General features: G+C 37.3%; 2 protein-coding genes across 6 annotated transcripts in view; one reads left to right on the plus strand and one right to left on the minus strand.

The window, feature by feature from the left end:
- Window positions 1-10335, plus strand: part of plxnc1 (plexin C1) — a 66891-nt gene extending 56556 nt beyond the window's left edge. Inside the window, exons 41-44 of the mRNA XM_028571330.1 lie at window positions 8409-8549; window positions 8636-8710; window positions 9282-9427; window positions 9820-10335. Of these exons, the coding sequence (XP_028427131.1) occupies window positions 8409-8549; window positions 8636-8710; window positions 9282-9386 (321 nt within the window). The 3' untranslated portion in view covers window positions 9387-9427; window positions 9820-10335. The remainder of the gene's footprint in view (window positions 1-8408; window positions 8550-8635; window positions 8711-9281; window positions 9428-9819) is intronic.
- Window positions 9559-20493, minus strand: cep83 (centrosomal protein 83). 5 transcript variants are annotated; one of them, XM_028570241.1, is made up of 16 exons: window positions 20109-20491; window positions 18830-19036; window positions 18090-18240; window positions 17754-17876; window positions 17052-17183; window positions 16683-16934; window positions 16399-16530; window positions 15138-15252; window positions 14643-14787; window positions 14227-14376; window positions 13707-13782; window positions 12727-12881; window positions 12418-12547; window positions 11397-11500; window positions 10970-11156; window positions 9559-9972 (listed from the first exon to the last, which is right to left on the minus strand). In XM_028570241.1, the coding sequence occupies exons 2-16, from the start codon at window positions 19027-19029 to the stop codon at window positions 9835-9837; spliced, it is 2190 nt and encodes a 729-aa protein (XP_028426042.1). In that variant the 5' UTR covers window positions 19030-19036; window positions 20109-20491; the 3' UTR covers window positions 9559-9834. The 5 variants fall into 5 exon arrangements, with proteins under 5 accessions (XP_028426042.1, XP_028426040.1, XP_028426043.1 ...); XM_028570239.1 differs by having other exon boundaries at window positions 12727-12884; XM_028570242.1 differs by having other exon boundaries at window positions 12727-12884; window positions 17784-17876; window positions 20109-20490.
- Window positions 20494-20578: the final 85 nt, after the last annotated feature.

Below are 20578 nucleotides of genomic sequence, written 5' to 3' on the forward strand. Positions count from 1 at the left end.
TATTATGGCTTTTCGACTTATACTATACTATGGCTTTTTATTCCTTATTCCACATACTATACTATGGCTTTTAATTCTTATTGACATACTATAATAAGGCTTTTTATCACTTTTCAACATACTATGGCTTTTTCTTTTTAGACATACTATACTATGGCTTTTTATTCCCTTGTTCGACATACTATACTATGGCTTTTTTATTCCCATATTTCGACATACTATACTATGGCTTTTTATCACTTTTTTGGACATACTACACTATGGCTTTTTGTTCCCTTATTGGAGCTTACTATACTATGGCTTTTTAATTCCTTATACTATACTATGGCTTTTTATCACTTTTTTCACATACTATACTATTGGCTTTTTTTTTCATACTATACTATGGCTTTTTTTTCCCTTATTGGCATACTATACTATGGCTTTTTTTTTATACTATACTATGGCTTTTTTTTTTTTTTACTATACTATGGCTTTTTATTCCCTTATTCCACATACTATACTATGGCTTTTTTTCGACATACTATACTATGGCTTTTTTATCACTTTTTTAGACATACTACACTATGGCTTTTTTATTCCCTTATTCGACTTACTATACTATGGCTTTTTATCCATACTATACTATGAAGCTTTTTTATCACTTTTTGGCTTTTTATTCCCTTACTATACTATGGCTTTTTTCGACATACTGTACTATGGCTTTTTTATTCCCTTATTCGACTTACTATACTATGGCTTTTTCCGACATACTATACTATGGCTCTTTATCACTTTTTCGACATACTATACTATGGCTTTTTCGACATACTATACTATGGCTTTTTATCCCTTTTATACTATGCTTATTTGACATACTATGCTATGGCTTTTTAATTCCCTTTTTCGACATACTATACTATGGCTTTTTTTGACATACTATACTATGGCTTTTTTATCACTTTTTCTCGACATACTATACCATGTTTTTTTATCACTTTTTTCGACATACTATACTATGGCTTTTTTATCACTTTTTTCAACATACTATACTATGGCTTTTTTCAACATACTATACTATGGCTTTTTTATTCCCTTATTCGACATACTATACTATGGCTTTTTTCAACATACTATACTATGGATTTTTTATTCCCTTATTCCACATACTATACTATGGCTTTTTTGACATACTATAATATGGCAAACTTCTATACATACTATACTATGGCTTTTTTATCACTTTTTTCGACATACTATACTATGGCTTTTTTTGACATACTATACTATGGCTTTTTTATTCCCTTATTCGACATACTATACTATGGCTTTTTTATTCCCTTATTCAACATACTATACTATGGCTTTTTTCGACATACTATACTATGGCTTTTTTATTCCCTTATTCGACATACTATACTATGGCTTTTTTCGACATACTATACTATGGCTTTTTTATTCCCTTATTCGACATACTATACTATGGCTTTTTTCGACATACTATACTATGGCTTTTTTATTCCCTTATTCGACATACTATGCTATGGCTTTTTAATTCCCTTATTCAACATACTATACTATGGCTTTTTTATCACTTTTTTCGACATACTATACTATGGCTTTTTTACTCCCTTATTCGACATACTATACTATGGCTTTTTTCGACATACTATAATATGGCTTTTTTCGACATACTATACTATGGCTTTTTTATTCCGTTATTCGACATACTATACTATGGCTTTTTTATTCCCTTATTCCACATACTATACTATGGCTTTTTTTGACATACTATACTATGGCTTTTTTATTCCCTTATTCCACATACTATACTATGGCTTTTTTCGACATACTATACTATGGCTTTTTTATTCCCATATACGACATACTATACTATGACTTTTTTATCACTTTTTTTCGACATACTATACTATGGCTTTTTTATTCCCTTATTCGACATACTATACTATGGCTTTTAAATCATTTTTTTCGACATACTATACTATGTCTTTTTTATTCCGTTATTCGACATACTATACTTTGGCTTTTTTATTCCCTTATTCCACATACTATACTATGGCTTTTTTCGACATACTATACTATGGCTTTTTTATTCCCTTATTCGACATACTATACTATGGCTTTTAAATCATTTTTTTCGGCATACTATACTAAGGGTTTTTTATTCCCTTATTCGACATACTATTCTATGGCTTTTTTCAACATACTATGCTATGGCTTTTTTATTCCCTTATTCAACATACTATACTATGGCTTTTTTCGACATACTATAACATGTTTTTTTTGTCACTTTTTTCGACATCCTATACTATGGCCTTTTTTGACATACTATACTATGGCTTTTTTACTCCCTTATTCGACATACTATACTATGGCTTTTTTATCACTTTTTTTCAACATACTATACTATGGCTTTTTTACTCCCTTATTCGACATACTATACTATGGCTTTTTTCGACATACTATACCATGGTTTTTTTCGACATACTATACTATGGCTTTTTTTGACATACTATACTATGGCTTTTTTATTCCCTTATTCGACATACTATACTATGGCTTTTTTATCACTTTTTTTGACATACTATACTATGGCTTTTTTATTCCCTTATTCGACATACTATACTATGGCTTTTTTATCACTTTTTTCGACATACTATACTATGGCTTTTTTATTCCCTTATTCGACATACTATACTATGGCATTTTTTATCACTTTTTTCGACATACTATACTATGGCTTTTTTCGACATACTATACTATGGATTTTTTATTCCCTTATTCGACATACTATACTATGGCTTTTTTCAACATACTATACTAGGGCTTTTTTATTCCCTTATTTGACCTACTATACTATGGCTTTTTTGACATATTTTTAGACATGGCTTTTTTTTATTCCCTTATTCGACATACTATACTATGGCTTTTTTATCACTTTTTTCGACATACTATACTATGGCTTTTTTCGACATACTATACTATGGCTTTTTTATTCCCTTATTCCACATACTATACTATGGCTTTTTTCGACATACTATACTATGGCTTTTTTATTCCGTTATTCGACATACTATACTATGGCTTTTTTATTCCCTTATTCCACATACTATACTATGGCTTTTTTCGACATACTATACTATGGCTTTTTTATTCCCATATACGACATACTATACTATGGCTTTTTTATCACTTTTTTCGACATACTATACTATGGCTTTTTTCAACATACTATACTATGGCTTTTTTATTCCCTTATTCGACATACTATACTATGGCTTTTTTTATTCCCTTATTCGACATACTATACTAAGGCTTTTTTATTCCCTTATACGACATACTATACTATGGCTTTTTCATCACTTTTTTCGACATACTATACTATGGTTTTTTTCGACATACTATACTATGGCTTTTTTATTCCCTTATTCGACATACTATACTATGGCTTTTTTATTCCCATATTCGACATACTATACTATGGCTTTTTTATCACTTTTTTCGACATACTATATTATGGCTTTTTTCGACATACTATACTATGGCTTTTTTATTCCCTTATTCGACATACTATACTATGGCTTTTTAATTCTCTTATTCGACATACTATACTATGGCTTTTTTATCACTTTTTTCAACATACTATATTATGGCTTTTTTCGACATACTATACTATGGCCTTTTTATTCCCTTATTCGACATACTATACTATGGCTTTTTAATTCCCTTATTCGACATACTATACTATGGCTTTTTTTATCACTTTTTTAGACATACTACACTATGGCTTTTTTATTCCCTTATTCGACTTACTATACTATGGCTTTTTTCGACATACTATACTATGGCTTTTTTATCACTTTTTTCGACATACTATACTATGGCTTTTTTCGACATACTATACTATGGCTTTTTTATTCCCTTATTCGACATACTATACTATGGCTTTTTTCGACATACTATACTATGGCTTTTTTTTTCCGTTATTCGACATACTATACTATGGCTTTTTTATTCCCTTATTCCACATACTATACTATGGCTTTTTTCGACATACTATACTATGGCTTTTTTATCTCTTTTTTAGACATACTACACTATGGCTTTTTTATTCCCTTATTCGACTTACTATACTATGGCTTTTTTCGACATACTATACTATGGCTTCTTTATCACTTTTTTCGACATACTATACTATGGCTTTTTTCGACATACTGTACTATGGCTTTTTTATTCCCTTATTCGACTTACTATACTATGGCTTTTTTCGACATACTATACTATGGCTTCTTTATCACTTTTTTCGACATACTATACTATGGCTTTTTTCGACATACTATACTATGGCTTTTTTATTCCCTTATTCGACATACTATGCTATGGCTTTTTAATTCCCTTATTCGACATACTATACTATGGCTTTCTTCGACATACTATACTATGGCTTTTTTATCACTTTTTTCGACATACTATACCATGTTTTTTTATCACTTTTTTCGACATACTATACTATGGCTTTTTTATCACTTTTTTCAACATACTATACTATGGCTTTTTTCAACATACTATACTATGGCTTTTTTATTCCCTTATTCGACATACTATACTATGGCTTTTTTCAACATACTATACTATGGATTTTTTATTCCCTTATTCCACATACTATACTATGGCTTTTTTTGACATACTATAATATGGCTTTTTTCGACATACTATACTATGGCTTTTTTATCACTTTTTTCGACATACTATACTATGGCTTTTTTTGACATACTATACTATGGCTTTTTTATTCCCTTATTCGACATACTATACTATGGCTTTTTTATTCCCATATTCAACATACTATACTATGGCTTTTTTTTTCCTATACTATGGCTTTTTTTCAACATACTATACTATGGCTTTTTTCGACATACTATACTATGGCTTTTTTATTCCCTTATTCAACATACTATACTATGGCTTTTTTCGACATACTATACTATGGCTGTTTTATTCCCTTATTCGACATACTATGCTATGGCTTTTTAATTCCCTTATTCAACATACTATACTATGGCTTTTTTATCACTTTTTTCGACATACTACACTATGGCATTTTTATTCCCTTATTCGACTTACTATACTATGGCTTTCTTCGACATACTATACTATGGCTTTTTTATTCCCTTATTCGACATACTATACTATGGCTTTTTTCGACATACTATACTATGGCTTTTTTATTCCCTTATTCGACTTACTATACTATGGCTTTTTTCGACATACTATACTATGGCTTCTTTATCACTTTTTTCGACATACTATACTATGGCTTTTTTCGACATACTATACTATGGCTTTTTTCGACATACTATACTATGGCTTTTTTATTCCCTTATTCGACATACTATACTATGGCTTTTTTATCACTTTTTTCGACATACTATACTATGGCTTTTTTCGACATACTATACTATGGCTTTTTTATTCCCTTATTCGACATACTATACTATGGCTTTTTTTATTCCCTTATTCGACATACTATACTAAGGCTTTTTTATTCCCTTATACGACATACTATAGTATGGCTTTTTCATCACTTTTTTCGACATACTATACTATGGTTTTTTTCGACATACTATACTATGGCTTTTTTATTCCCTTATTCAACATACTATACTATGGCTTTTTTATTCCCATATTCGACATACTATACTATGGCTTTTTTATCACTTTTTTCGACATACTATATTATGGCTTTTTTCGACATACTATACTATGGCTTTTTATTCCCTTATTCGACATACTATACTATGGCTTTTTAATTCTCTTATTCGACATACTATACTATGGCTTTTTTATCACTTTTTTAGACATACTACACTATGGCTTTTTTATTCCCTTGTTCGACTTACTATACTATGGCTTTCTTCGACATACTATACTATGGCTTTTTTATCACTTTTTCGACATACTATACCATGTTTTTTTATCACTTTTTTCGACATACTATACTATGGCTTTTTTCGACATACTATACTATGGCTTTTTAATTCCCTTATTCGACATACTATACTATGGCTTTTTTTATTCCCTTATACGACATACTATACTATGGCTTTTTTATCACTTTTTTTGACATACTATACTATGGTTTTTTTCGACATACTATACTATGGCTTTTTTATTCCCATATTCAACATACTATACTATGGCTTTTTTATCACTTTTTTCGACATACTATATTACGGCTTTTTTCGACATACTATACTATGGCTTTTTTCTTCCCTTATTCGACATACTATATTATGACCTTTTGTATGAAGTAATCAAATCAAGACATTAGATTTTATTTAATTGTCAGTGCACAACAAAATGCAGTCTAACGAGAAGTTAAAAAATCCATGAAGTGCAAAGTTATATTCAGAATACACTGTATGAGCATTATACATAGTATTAAGTTTATATATACATGCTAATAGTTTTACAGTATGAACACAGTAAGCAGTTTAGCTATAAGTACAGAATATACACTCACCTAAAGGATTTTTAGGAACACCATACTAATACCGTGTTTGACCCTATCCTATCAATATGGGCCAACATTTCTAAAGAATGCTTCTAACACCTTGATGAATAAATGACACAAAGAATTAAGGCAATTCTGAAGGTGAAAGGGATCCCCCACACCATTACACCAACACAACCAGCAGCCTGTACAGTGGTCACAAGGCGTGACAGATCCATGTTCTCATTCTGTTTACGCCAAATTCTGACTCTACCATCTGAAAGTCTCAACAGAAATCGAGACTCATCAGACCAGGCAACATTTTTCCAGTCTTCAACTTCCCAATTTTGGTGCGCTTGTGCAAATTGTAGCCTCATTTTCCTATTTTTAGTGGAGATAAGTGGTACCTGGTGGGGTCTTCTGCAGGTGTAGCCCATTGTGGCTTCACAAATGCTTTGCTGCATACCTCGGTTGTAACGAGTGGTTATTTGAGTCAAAGTTGATCTTCTATCAGCTTGAATCAGTCGGCCCGTTCTCCTCTGACCTCTAGCATCAACAAGGCATTTTTGCCCCCACAGGACTACAGCATACTGGATATTTTTTTCTTTATCAGACCATTCTTTGTAAACCCTAGAAATGGTTGTGCGTGAAAATCCCAGTAACTGAACAGTTTGGGAAATACTCAAACCAGCCCATCTGGCACCAACAACCATGCCACGCTCAAAGTTGCTTAGATCACCTTTCTTTCCCATTCTGACATTCAGTTTGGAGTTCAGGAGATTGTCTAGACCTGGACCACACCCCTAAATGCATTGAAGCAGCTGCCGTGTGATTGGTTGATTAGAGAATTACATTAATGTGAAAGTGAACAGGTGTTTCTAATAATCCTTTAGGTGAGTGTATAGTCAGTGTTATCACAGGTTAAAGTAACAGTAGACTAAATATAGAATAAAGGTGACCGCTGAGGGGAAGAAGCTGTTCCTCAGCCTGTTGGTCCTGAAATGTAGAGTCCTGTAGCATCTTGCAGTTTTCACCATCTTCTGCAGTGCTTTCCGGTCCAGTTGCAATGTCATCACGGTGCAAAATATCACAAACAAATGCAATAGTGTTCCAAAAAAGGTTTTAAGTCATAGCATGGTACATTAAATATAGTCGCAAAAAGACATAGTATAGTATGTTGGAAGAAAGTGGATAAAAAAAAAATCATAATTAGCTTTGTAGCAACTCATTTGGCAATGGCTCGAATGTAATGGACGTTCATTAATATGAAAAATTTGGTCTCCATTGACTTAAATACCGAGAATTGTCAAATATGTCTGCTAGCAAACCTGCCTAAAAGCTTGTGTGTGGTGACATTTGCTACCAACAATGTAAAGAAACCATAACTAAAGTTTGTTATAAGCTGTCAAACTGAAAAACTGGAGACATGAGGAATCAGCAGGGAGAATGGTGAGACTGTGGTCCTGACACAAAACTAACGATATGCCCAACGTTACGTTTGCAACAGGAATTTTGTTATCAAGTCCAATATCCAAATGTCAGCTTTAGGCTACCTGTATTTCTGTAGGTTAAGCTAACGCGCAACGTCGGGCACTTGATTGTTAGGTCAGTGTCAGGATCCCACAGTTTCCTCATTCTTCCTGCTGACTAACCACTTTTGTCTTCATGAAAGCTCAGTTTTTCCGGTCGACAGGTAATAAGAACATCACCCAACAGCTTTCAGGCACCTTCACGCAATAAGTCAATGGAGAGCAGCGAGATGTTTACCCCTCCAGTGGGGGCGGGCTTAAATGCGCTCTGTCTCTATGCTGAAAAAAGTCAGTATATAGTAAGCTATGTCAAAAAGTCATAGTATAGTATTTCGAAGAAAGTAGAAAAAAAAGCTAAGCATACACTGTCCCTTTTTGTGTTCCAGAATGCACCAACCAACAAGCTCCTCTATGCCAAAGACATCCCAAAGTTTAAACAGGAAGTCGAGGCTTACTACAAGCTGATCAGAGACCAGTCACCAATCACAGATTCTGAATTCAAGGAATTCCTGCAGGAAGAGTCAAAGGTAATGTCCAGTTCAGTCAATGAGTTCAGTACAACATCTTTACTAATTGGACTAGCAGTGAACGAATAACAGTTTTTCGGTTTCAGAAACATGAAAACGAGTTCAACGAAGCTGCAGCCCTCAGAGAGCTCTATAGATTCATTCAGCGATACTTCACGGAGGTCAGTTCTTTTCATCTCAAGACTAGCTCACACACCTTTTTTTTGTCTTTTCTACATCACAAAAAATAGTATAAGGTTATAAGATATAAATAAATAAAATTATTTATACTGGTGGACTCGGTCACGATAACCACAACTGGTTATGCTTTTACATATCTTATCTGTGGGGTGGATTGAAGATGTTGACAGCAAAAGCCGAGAGTCAGTTCCCTTTTGAAACCATAAGTCACATGAGAGACACTTGTGTAGAGGAAATGAGATTTCTTCTGATATCTCTCGGTTTCCTGTTGTTATATCACCTGCGTAAAACCTTTTAATGAGAATAAAATGTCAGTATAATAGTCTTTATAGAGAATTCCTCAGTAAATTAAACACGTTCTAACGAGCTAAAAGAATCCCGCCAGTCCTGTGTATAGGCGGTAACGTAGTTCATGACAGACGGACGATAATTGAAAGGTGTGACTATGTGGCACCCTACTGACATAACTTTGACGAGATTGAGGAAGTGGTGTTGTGTTGCCTCCAAAATGTCTTACAATAGCTTTTTGGGGTGTGTTTGCCTTTTCTACAGATCAAAGAGAAGCTGGACCAAAACGGAGCCCCTGCTGAGCTGACAGAACAACTCCATCATGTTAAAAAATCATTTGATGGCCTAAAAAGCTGCTCCTGGAACTGAGCTGCAGTCCTTTTACTCCCATGAAGTAACTGAATGACATGGTAAGATGGAGATGAGGTAAGAAAAGCAGAGAGGAGCTGCTAATGATTTTATGAGTCAAGGGAAAGTTTTGTCAAATCAGGGCAGAAAACCCTATAGGGAAGTGTGAAGATACCGAAGTGAGGCACATAAAAACATTATGCAATTCTTTTTTTTAATCAACTACTCTTTATAAAACAAGTGGCTAACCTGTGTTGCTGCACTGCATTCAGAGCAAACATGTAAACAAAACCCCTCAATACAAATCAAACCCTGAGGATGTCATGGTACATTTTGAAAATGGCAAAATCCATTCTCATCTTTTCATTTTTATGTATATACACCAATACATAATGCTTCTGGTTTTTAAAACCTGCCAGTGTCCTTGATGTGATCTCACTCTGTATTTTAACAGGAAGTAGGGTGCGGATCAGAGATCAGGCAGGGGAGTGGGGTCCTGGCCCCTCTGCACCAGAGATCCCAGTTCCTCCAGCTGCTGCTGCTGGGCACTTTCCAGGTCCTCGAGCCTGCGACGGAGCAAAGACAGCTCCCTCTGATGCTGCTCCTCCTGCCACACAGAGGGAAAAAAACGAGCTCACGTTACAAAACAGCCTTCTTTACTCACTCTCATCAATACAGACCTTGTTATGACATTCAGTGGTTTCATTTCACACATGCATCCCCTCTTCCTGTGTATTCATTCACACAATGGACACCCAACTATTATGACTGACTGTGGGGAGTTTAACCAGTAAACCTTGGTTTACCATTTGGTGTTCCATTTCTAACTTCAGATGCTCTACATAACATGTATACTGCTCATTCTGCTTTGACATTTTAGGAATGCCCTTTAACAGCTAACACTAAGCTTATTGCATTTCGCTGGGTGTGTGACTTAAAGCGTAACTCTCGCCAAAAATGCAACATAGGGTCTTTTTGTGAATGTACCCAAGTCAAACGTTCGTTTAAAAGCATATTTAGGATGGAAGCGCCACTTTTAAGATTTACCGTATTGTCGTTTTTCGGTCAAATGGCCTTTTGAATGGGAGTGCTACGGGCACTTTTATGCTAGCCTCAAAATAGCTATTTTTAAAATGCTAAGAAGGCTCGACACAACATGAAACTTTGCTCGAAGTATCACCAGGGGCTCTACACCAGTCCACAAGGGATCTACTAAATCTGTGGCTACTTGTTTTGATACTCTTTTTGACTGCCGAGGTGGAAACTGCCGGAAACAAGAGCTACGATGAGTTGATCAAAATCTTTTAGTAAACTCTGGGTACACAAACCATGTTGTCAATGCTTTCGTTACGGTGTAGAGCCCCTGGTGATGTGTCGAGCCTTCTTAGTGTTTTCAAAAGGCCATTTGACCGAAAAATGACGGTAAATCTTAAAAGGGACTAATATGCTTTTAAACGAAAGTTTGACTCTGGTACATTCACAAAGAGACCCTAGGTTGCATTTTGGCGAGAGTTATGCTTTAACCTGTGTTATTGCATTCTGGTGTAAAAACTGCTCTCTGTGCATCTTCCATTCAACTATTTAGATGGCCTTATCATACTTACTGGTATGTTGGCTAAGGGTCCCTCAGACCCAAGGAGGAGGAAGGGGGTGGGTGAGGTTAGGAAGGGGGGGCCAGCACTGTAGGGACCCTGGCCGCCCAATAGGAGGCGTCGAAACTCATTATTTCGTCGCTGCAGCTCCTTCAATCGCCTGTTGAGTTGAGCGTGCTCTTCTGAGAAAGATGAATGTCTGGACAGGGAGGGAAAAATAAATGGGTGTTAGCCAGACATGCCTGTAATTAGTTTCCTGATGTAAACCTATCTGCTATAGATGAATAAAAGGACAAAGGTCAAATTGAAGTGTGTTGAATATTTCCACACAGGACTTCACTTTCCACAAGAAAATATCAAAAGAGCTATGGTGACATAACAGTTCCTGGCAGGTTAGCTTAACTATTATTTCATTCATAAAATTAGACTTAAAGCTTACTTTTTGGCTGCGGCAGCTTCCAGTTCCAGCTCTTCTATCTTGGCCTCCCGCAACTGGATCTTATCTTGCAGTCTCTTCTCTTTGTTCTCCGTCAGTGTTTTTCTCTGAGACAGACAGAGACACATTCAAGTCTCTCTTAAAGGGTAACTTTGTTTTTGCCATTTCAACTTGGACCCTATTTTCCTTCTTTTTTGTGTGTAAGTGGCTGACGGGAACAATCTCAAATGGGTCCAGTATATCGCTGCAACGGCAAAACGAGCTACAATGTAAAATATTGGATTACACACCTTCAATTTACATACACAAAAGGCCAGATTATTGTTCCAAGTGTCTGACAACATTAAACCCTTCATTTACAGATTTACATGTAGAAATATGCTGGATCTATACACGCTTAAAGGGTTGTTTATTTGAATGGAGTCTGGTGGGTTTTGCGATAAGCTCTCTGAGCCATTTCTGGTTAAACAAAAAGTTCTATCTCTGTATGGATCATTTCCATAACGTTGTCAGACACTTAGAATAACTATAAATAGGGTCCAGGTTGAAAACAAACGAAATGAAATGACCCTTAACCCTTGTGTTGTCCTTCGGGTCACCGGGACCCAAAGGACAACACAAGGGTTATGTACTTCCGTTTATTTTGTTGAGAATTGCTCTCTAAACCCTGTCTCTTGTAAAGTAAGTAAGAAAGTTTGTTTCTAGAGCACATTTAAACACAGTTTAAGCTGGCCAAAATGTTGTACAAACAAGCACTAAGATGCTGTATTAACCCTTGTTTTGTCCTTTGGGTCCCGGTGACCCGAAGGACAACACAAGGGTTAAGACCGCGTCAATGTTACAATGCTAAAAATGACACCAAGATAATATGGGCTTACAGAGTCCTCTTGAGAACTCCTACATACTAACCCTATTCTGGACAAAAATAAGAGGTAACATGTAGCACTAACAAACCTCTTTGAAAAGTATTTGATGCATTCTCACAAACTGCTGAAAGTGAAGACATTGGAATGAGCAGCAGTACCTTCTTCTGGGCCACCGCTGCCCTCTGCAGTTTCTCTTTGACCTGAGAGTATTTCTGCTGCAGTTCAGCTTCTCGTTCCTGCAGCTGGTGTTTCTCCTCCAGCCACTCAACCCGACGGTCCTCCACCAGTCTGGAGGAGGAACAACACACAGAGTAGAAAAGGGCGGGGAAAGGGTTTTTTTTAATTCAATAATTGCATTATTTCAAGATGCATGATTTAATGTTAAAGTAATTCTCTAACAAAGGGAAGCAGACAGGGTGAGCAGCTCTGTTTAGCAGGATTATTTGAAGACCGACCAGCAGACGTACCTCTCTGCCTCGTGTTGGCTCCTCTCAGCCTGGGATCGGGCGGTCCTCAGATCCTCCCTGAGTCGGTCTAGCGTTTCTCTCAGCCGCTGGTTTGTCTCCATCAGGTCACTTTCAGAGTGAGACAGCGTCCCTAGCTGGACACCCAGTTCCTGGTTCTGCTGTTGGGTCAAACAAACATCAGCCATTCAAACTCCCCATGGTTTTGCTAAAGGCACGGGGTTCCCGCAGGTCCTTAACAAGTCTTAAAATGTCTTAAATTACATTTTGTGAAATGAAGGTCATAAGAGGTCTTTAATTTACTGTAAATTTGCTGGAGGTATTAAATTAGTGGACCGTGTTTTAAAGATGATGGGGTAATTTGTCACTGATCAATGTAAACAGTATATGTTTAATATCATGTTGACAGCCAGTAAGAAAGCCCTCACAAGAAAGTGGTTGACAACTGATGTACCCAAGGTTGAAGATTGGTTCGAGGTTATCCACGACATTTATGTGATGGAGAAGTTCACAATTACTTTAAGACTTGAACGAGATACATTTAAAAACTGTTGGGCATCCTGGGTTGACTCAATATCCTCACTTACATCAGATTTTACTAATTCATAATGATCGCATTTTTAAGTCTACTCCCCATAATTTTTGGTTTAAGCTACTCAAATGTTCATTAACGTAAAAAAAAAAAAAAAATCTCCAAGAGTACATATTTTCATCTTGTCTTTCATACCAACTGCATTTTCATTTTTCACTATTTATTGTGTCTACTTGTATAACCAACTTTATTTTTTTTATTCTTCCTCTCACTCATTTATTTTGAAGTATTTCATTCCATTCTTTTGCATATTTGTTGTGCTGTATTATGTACACCAATGTATTCCTAATAAAATTAATTTAAAAAAAGCATTACATTTGATAAAAAAATAAAAATGGTGCAAGCAACCCTGATGCAGGAAATAACACTGAGGTAGTTAAAGTTGACTTACCTGCTGTAGGTCAGCAATCTCTGCTTTCTGTCTCTCAAGCTCTTCAAGCTGTGAGCTTTGCTGCTGAAGTTTGCTTCTGTAAAAACACAAACAAGGATCTTATACCTAACTTGAATTTTGTGCTGTAATTTTCACTCAAAAAAAAAAAAAAAAAAATCACAAAATAATGGTGTAGAAGAAGAACCCTAACAAGCTGGCTAAGTCTAAGCTAGACACCATTTGTTTAGGGCAGTTCCCCACATACATTTGCATAGGAACAGAATCTGGGGCAAAGAGGCTAACAATGAAAGAAAAAGAAAAGAAAAAGAAGGAGGCTTTTGAACTATGTCACAGGGCCAACAAACAGACATTATGTCCACTAATCTCACAAACTCTTTTCATTTATTTAAAAAAAGAAAAAAATCACAAAATCTATAGGTAGTTATAATGTCAACACTTAGCTAAAACAAAGCAGACAACAATGGTGGATATTAAATAAACATGTTGATTGTAACATTCCAACATTCAGTAGAAAGCTGACCTCAGGTTTTGTAGTTCCTTGCGGGCTGACTCCTCTCCTTGTTGGGTGCTACGAAGGCGCTCCTCCCATTCCTCCATCTGGGCGTGGTCTGTTGCATCCTGCAGGGCCCTCTGCTGTTCCAGAGCAGCAAGACGGTTCTCCACCTCCAACCTAACAACCGAAAACAATAGAAAATCCTATCAAAATAAATGTACACTAGCAGAAATATCAGAAGGAGAAATATGACTTGCACAGTGGTAATAGAAATGATCTTTTAGATGCTTTATTGTACCAATGAGGCATTGAAATTGTCCAAGTTGCTGGAATGATTGATGGCATCTTCCAGTCTTTTCCACAGATTCAACCCTCCTCTTATCACTCTGCTGTCACCAGGTGACTGATATCAGTAACTGAAATAAAACAAAGGTGATTCTCACTTTTCCTCGTGCAAGGTTGCAGTTTTGCGGAACTCCTCCTCGCGGGCGGACTGGACCTTCCTGACCAACTCCCTCTCTTTCTCCAGCAGAACTTCCTTGTGTCGCGCCACTGCAGCCTTCAACACCTCCACGTCTGCCTGCAGACCTGAGACACACGAGTTATGAGAATCTGAGGGGATGGGGTTGATACACTGTAAAAAAAAAAATTATGTATAAACATGCTATATTCTTCTTTAGAGACAAAGCATACATATAACCTGAGATGTGAAAGTCTGGATGAGTTGATTTATTTGTAAATAAACTCTTGACTATTCATTATCATAAGAAACAAAGTACAACATGAAATCTGTTGCTCTGTCAACTTAGCGCTTACTTTGTATTATTATAAAAAAAAAAAGAAATCAAAAGAGAAAAAATTAAATATGGAGACAAGCAGAAAGCCATTAGCTTATACTGTAGAGGCGTGTGTGTGTGTGTGTGTGTGTGTCTCCATACCATCAATCTGTCCCTGCAGTGCGTCGCTCTCCCTCTCCAACTCCCCTTTGGAGCGTGCACACTCCAGTTTGACACTGGCCAACTCCAGTTTATGTGAATGCTTCAGGCTTTCAATCTGAGAACCAGAAAACCAATACATATTTTGGTTATATCACTGTCATGTGACCCATATAATTAAAGTACGCACAAACTGTATGAAAGTCAAGTTATAGACCTCATTTTTATGACTATATAAAGACAAAAGAAAAAACTAAACGGAAATTTAAATCAGACAGAAAGGTATTGAAAGCACAGAGAACAATAATTAAAAATACTTTTGGCAATTGTTATTTCAAGTCTTGGCAGTCAGGGGAAACAAAAATGTAATCTGTAACTAAACACAAATAAAACCATTTCTATTTTTTTAACCAAAAAAAACTCACACCCAGGGCTTTATCTGACCTGCCTGTGCCTGCCTACATACACATACAATCCCCTCCTGCTTGTATCAGGTTAGGGTTATCTATTGGCTGAGCAAGCTCCCGTCTCCTGACATGACCTCATGTGATTGGTCAAGGCAGTCAGCAGCCAAGATGCCGGCCGGCAGTAAAAAATTGAATTTCAAACAAAAAGATGGCCAAATAACCGCTCAGTCGTAAATCTATTATTTTGGAATTATTGTACAAGTCTCTGAAAATTCAATGAAGTTTCAGGTCAGATTACCAAGCCTCTGGAAGGGCTATGAAGGCACCAAAGGCCTCTTTGGAAAGCCCCTGCTGTTAGCTACAATGCTAAAAGGACACGACAGACAGCCAGAACAAGGCCAGGTTGAAGCGTCACAGAGCAAAGAATGATTACATGACTTGATCTGGAGATATTGAAATAGGACATAAAACATGTAGTTTGTTTGTGCAAAACAAAGAAATCACAGTTAGCAATTATGTAACAATAGTTACAGCCTCCGTGTAGGTAGTGCAAAATATCATAAAGTATCTTTAAAAGTTTAACCGGGCCAGATTGGATTTTAGGCACAATTCATGACGACAAAACATACATTTGAATTAATGTTATGACAAAAACAGTTAAGTCCACAAACTGTTGAGGTGAACAAAACCTGGATAGACAAAAAGGATTTAATTTTTCTTTGTTACTGACAAACTTTTACAGCTTGACACAACCCTTTCACTGATCCTGGCATGGAAGCCCAGACAGTGCTGTGTAATGACATCATGGTGAATTAAGCATCTCAGAGGGCGTGGTCAGAGCTAATAAAACCGCGTACCTGGCAGGTGAGGGAGTGGACCTCTCTCTCGGCTTTGTGCAGCCGTCCGGTGAGCTGGCTGTTCTGCTCGTGTGTCAGATGAAGCTCGCTCTCCATCCGCTCCAGCTGCAGACGCAACGACTGACGCTCCGCCTGTCACACCAACATCCAATCAGATCCAACAATCAACAAAAATAAATGTTTATAGCTAAATCAAGGTAAAAAAAAAAAAGTTCATCCAGCAGTTAAGTTAAATAATTGCTGCAGCGATAAACAAGCAGCAGAAGAAAGTGCAGCTGCCTCACCTCCAGAGACTTGACAGCAGCCTGAGACTCTGTTAGTTGTCTGATCTGGATGCGCTGGACGTTCTCGGCCTGCTGGCCCGAGTTTTCTTTCTGGGCGCGAAGCTCTGCCACCTCTGCCTCCAGGCCCTTCAGTCGCAGGTGGAGCTGGGCTTTCTCCCTCAGCAGAGCCTCCACTCGTTTCCCATCACGCATTGGGTCTAAACTCTGGTACTGAGCCACCAGCTCCTCCCTGTCCTTCTCCAGATGAGCAATCTGACAACAGGAAGGGGCATCACTTAAACTAGTCTCTACTACCATTAGACACCACTGTATACCAACAACTAGAAATGGCATAAACAACCAAAATGTTGACCAACCAAACAAGCCTACCTCTGCTTCATAGCGGATCCTTGTCTCCTCCAGTTTATGAGCATGTTCTTCTCTCTGGTGGTCAAACTGGGACTTGAGAAAGGTGAAGTCATAGCGCAGCTTGTTGTACTCAGACCTGTACTTCTCCGTCTCCTACAAAGAACCATGAGTACACTTATTAACTCCAAATCAGTCAGAGGCAGGAGGAGAGAGGGAGCAATCAAGCAGACAAAATGGAAATTAGCTGCTGTTCTCTTGAAAGCAGAGATTCAAATGATTTCCATTTTCAAAAGGCAATCAATGTGAATAGACGTTGCTATGGACATAAGTCACAGCTGCTGACGCCAATTTAGAGCAGGTATTGAAAGGATAATACCAGCATTTTTCCATTTTCATTTTGCAGCGGTTTATTTATGTACATTATTAACAACAAATTATATTTAGTGGCATACTCTTTAACAGTAAACATGAAGGAACATTCTGTTTTAGCATTATTTCACATTGTTTATTGTTTTATATCAGTGCTTGGCATCAGTACATGGCTTCCTGTCAATCATGACTCCCACAAGCAGTACCTTAGGTTTCCACGGTGAATTAAACCCTTAAAAGTCAATTTATTTTAATTTAGAACATCTTTGTTAGGGCTGGCCAACCATTCATGTCAAGCTAGGCTTAATAACACACCTAAATTTACCATTAATAAAAAAAATGTATGGTACTTACTATAAAACATTCAGAAAAGGACAGACTGACCTCCTCCAGTTTATTGAATCTCTCTCTGACTGGAGCCTCCATCTCCTGCTGCACTTGAGCTCTGAGCAACTCCAGTCGCTGAGGGGTCATCACCTGACACACACACACACACACACACACACACACACACACACACACTTTAAAAAAAAAAAAATGCTAACAAAACTCTCAACCACACCAGAAACAATTGTGTCCTTTTGTTTTGATTTCTGTAGTCCCCCACTTTGGTCAACCAAAGAGCAGAAGAATTTATGATTTCCTCGTGGTTCATTGTGTGATATTTTCTTCTTCTCAGGCTTAATTTACCTGCAGTCGAAGCTCCTCTAGCTCCCTGGTTTTGTCCAGCAGTTCTCCTCGGAGCTCAGCCAGCAGCAGCTGCAGTTTCTCCTGCTGAGCCTGTCTGTCGCTCAGCAGGCGCTTCAGTTCACCCTGCGCCCGGGTAAACTCATCCTGCAAGCTGCAAGAAAGATGCTGGAGCTGAGACTGAGCACAGTAAACTACCAACAGATACCTGAACAATATGGGAAACTGAAGTATGATGCATGGTGAAAAATAGAATTTAAGTGTTCTTGATGTGTGTGTAAAAGTATTGATAGATACATTTGTGTATATTACATTGAAAATGATCATTTCCTGTACTATACTGCCTGGAGAATGCCACTTTCAAGTCCTTGGGGCGTTTTAGGCAATTCTCCTTCACATTCCCTTGCAAAATATATTTTGTATCCTTTTAATTTTTTTTTGTATTTGTGTAAATAAAGCAACAAAATGAAAGTGCAATTAACAATTCAACTCTCTATTATAACTACAGACTTTGCTCAATAAAATTATAGCCATTGTCAGTGTGGTTGACGATATGTGGTTATGGAGAGAGGTTTTCTTTTCATTGTTTTTTTCTACTCTTGCAACCATACAATGTTCATATATAAATTATCCCTTTTATTCAGGGTTTGATTCAGTGTGTTCCTTCATAATTCATATACAATATGAAACACAAGACAAGGACTGCTTAAGGATTAAAAAGTTAATATTAAAATCAGATTTACCTGGCGTGTTCAGCCTTAAGTGTCTGGTAGTTGGTCCTGTGGTTTTCACACTTCATCCTCTCATCGATCAGCATCTTCTGCAGCTCCATCTCTGCTCCTCCCAACCCAGCAGACAACCCCAGCACGGCAGCAGACTTCCCCATCCCAGGCTCCAGGTTTGGGAGGAGAGGTGCCGAATGGCCGAGGGCAGAAGAGGTCATCTCACCTCTGGAGGTTAAGGACCAGAGACAAAAGGAGATAAAGAAAAGCTGGGTGAACTAAGCAAATGAATTGATGTCTCTATCCAAAAAAAAGAATAGGAGTTTTCAGTAAGCCAGTTCTTTAACTGTGACAAAAACTGCCTGCACTTCCTCTAAGTGTGTTGAGGTGCTATTAGAGGGCAAGAATTAGTCCTAGCTTTGTTGTCAGTTACCATGGTGGTGGCTTTGAGAAGAGTCCCTCGGCTACTCGTTAAAATTGCAACCTCTCAGCAGTCAATGCGAGGCTGTGAATCAATCTCAAGTGATTCGTTATCTCCACTCTATGGCTGCTGTGGGTACGCGGTCTGTGATTGCAACCACTAAATCACTGAGGCAATTTAAGACCAATGTCACTATGTCAGAATAAATCAACACAATAATTAACACAGAAATTTAGCTAGGTAACAGCTAGCTAGCTAGCCACGTATCACAAAACCAAACCAGACAATTGAACTGTATGTGCACTGAATGAGGCTCGTGGATATCGGGCTGCCTTAAATTACAACCTAACGCTAAACTTGTGAAACACTCTAAATCTGGTATGTGGGTCAAGAGTTGTAATTACAATTTATAATGTACTTAGATTGGCTCATATTTCATGAGTTAACGGTGCAGACTGTGGTCCCAAACATACAAAAAGCATCGAGTTGTTTTTAAATGTCGCGCCCTCATGCGAGCTCTATGTCCCGCGACATATACTAGCTACTTTAGGGCGTCCGTTATCGGAAACTCCCTGCTTGACATTTTCCTTGTAAAGTCGGGGCAATATACTTGAAACAAGCAGTCACTGCCGTGAATTAGGCAGGCATTCTCAATGGAAATGCAAACGATTAACAACTACTAACGCTAACCTGTGAGCTAACTAACTTTAGCAGGGACTAGCTAGTTAGGCACTTTGGCTTGAAAACATGGCTAACGTTATGTACAACCCGGCGCATATTTGGCTTTTAAACAACGAATTACGACCCCATGAAGTATTATTAAACAACACTATAAGTTACTTCACAGATTTGAGAAGTTGACTGCCGAAAGCCACTTACCTTTTGTTGAAGTTAAAACTTTGTTTCCTGCTTTCTGTTTGCTTCGCTAGCTAGCTAATCGGCAAACTACAAAATGTGGGATCATGGGAATCTTTTTCCCAAGTGCATTTCTCTCGTTGAAAAAGACCAAAGACAATTTTCACAAAACATCCATACTGACTACATATCAAGCTGCGTACATATTGCAATTACCACACAGTTGATAACTACATACTAAAGCCAAATGTTAGCTAAATTACGTAGTTATGTAGCTACAAGTACCCATACTGTCTATGCAAGTACCCATGCACTAATTTGCATGGCAGCTGGTTATCGCGAGATTAAGCGACAATCGCGGTATTCCCATTAATCTAGTACATCAGGCGTATCTCCATCTCCTACAACTAAAATCATTAGGTAACTGTGTCTTCAGTCCCCTTCCTTACATCCTGTTCCGTGTTTGTACACTTTTAGCTGCTCACTCATCATTA

The sequence above is a fragment of the Perca flavescens genome, chromosome 23 (assembly GCF_004354835.1).
Source record: "Perca flavescens isolate YP-PL-M2 chromosome 23, PFLA_1.0, whole genome shotgun sequence".
Classification (NCBI taxonomy): domain Eukaryota; kingdom Metazoa; phylum Chordata; class Actinopteri; order Perciformes; family Percidae; genus Perca; species Perca flavescens.

What these genes read in the sequence shown, in the direction of transcription:
- cep83 (XM_028570239.1), bottom strand. Translation starts at nt 19,029, where the DNA reads ATGACCTCTTCTGCCCTCGGCCATTCGGCACCTCTCCTCCCAAACCTG. An exon ending in TCCACTCCCTCACCTGCCAG is followed by an intron (nt 15,253 to 16,398) that starts GTACGCGGTTTT and finishes TCTGGTTCTCAG; the next exon opens with ATTGAAAGCCTGAAGCATTC. An exon ending in AAGGAACTACAAAACCTGAG is followed by an intron (nt 13,783 to 14,226) that starts GTCAGCTTTCTA and finishes GTGTTTTTACAG; the next exon opens with AAGCAAACTTCAGCAGCAAA.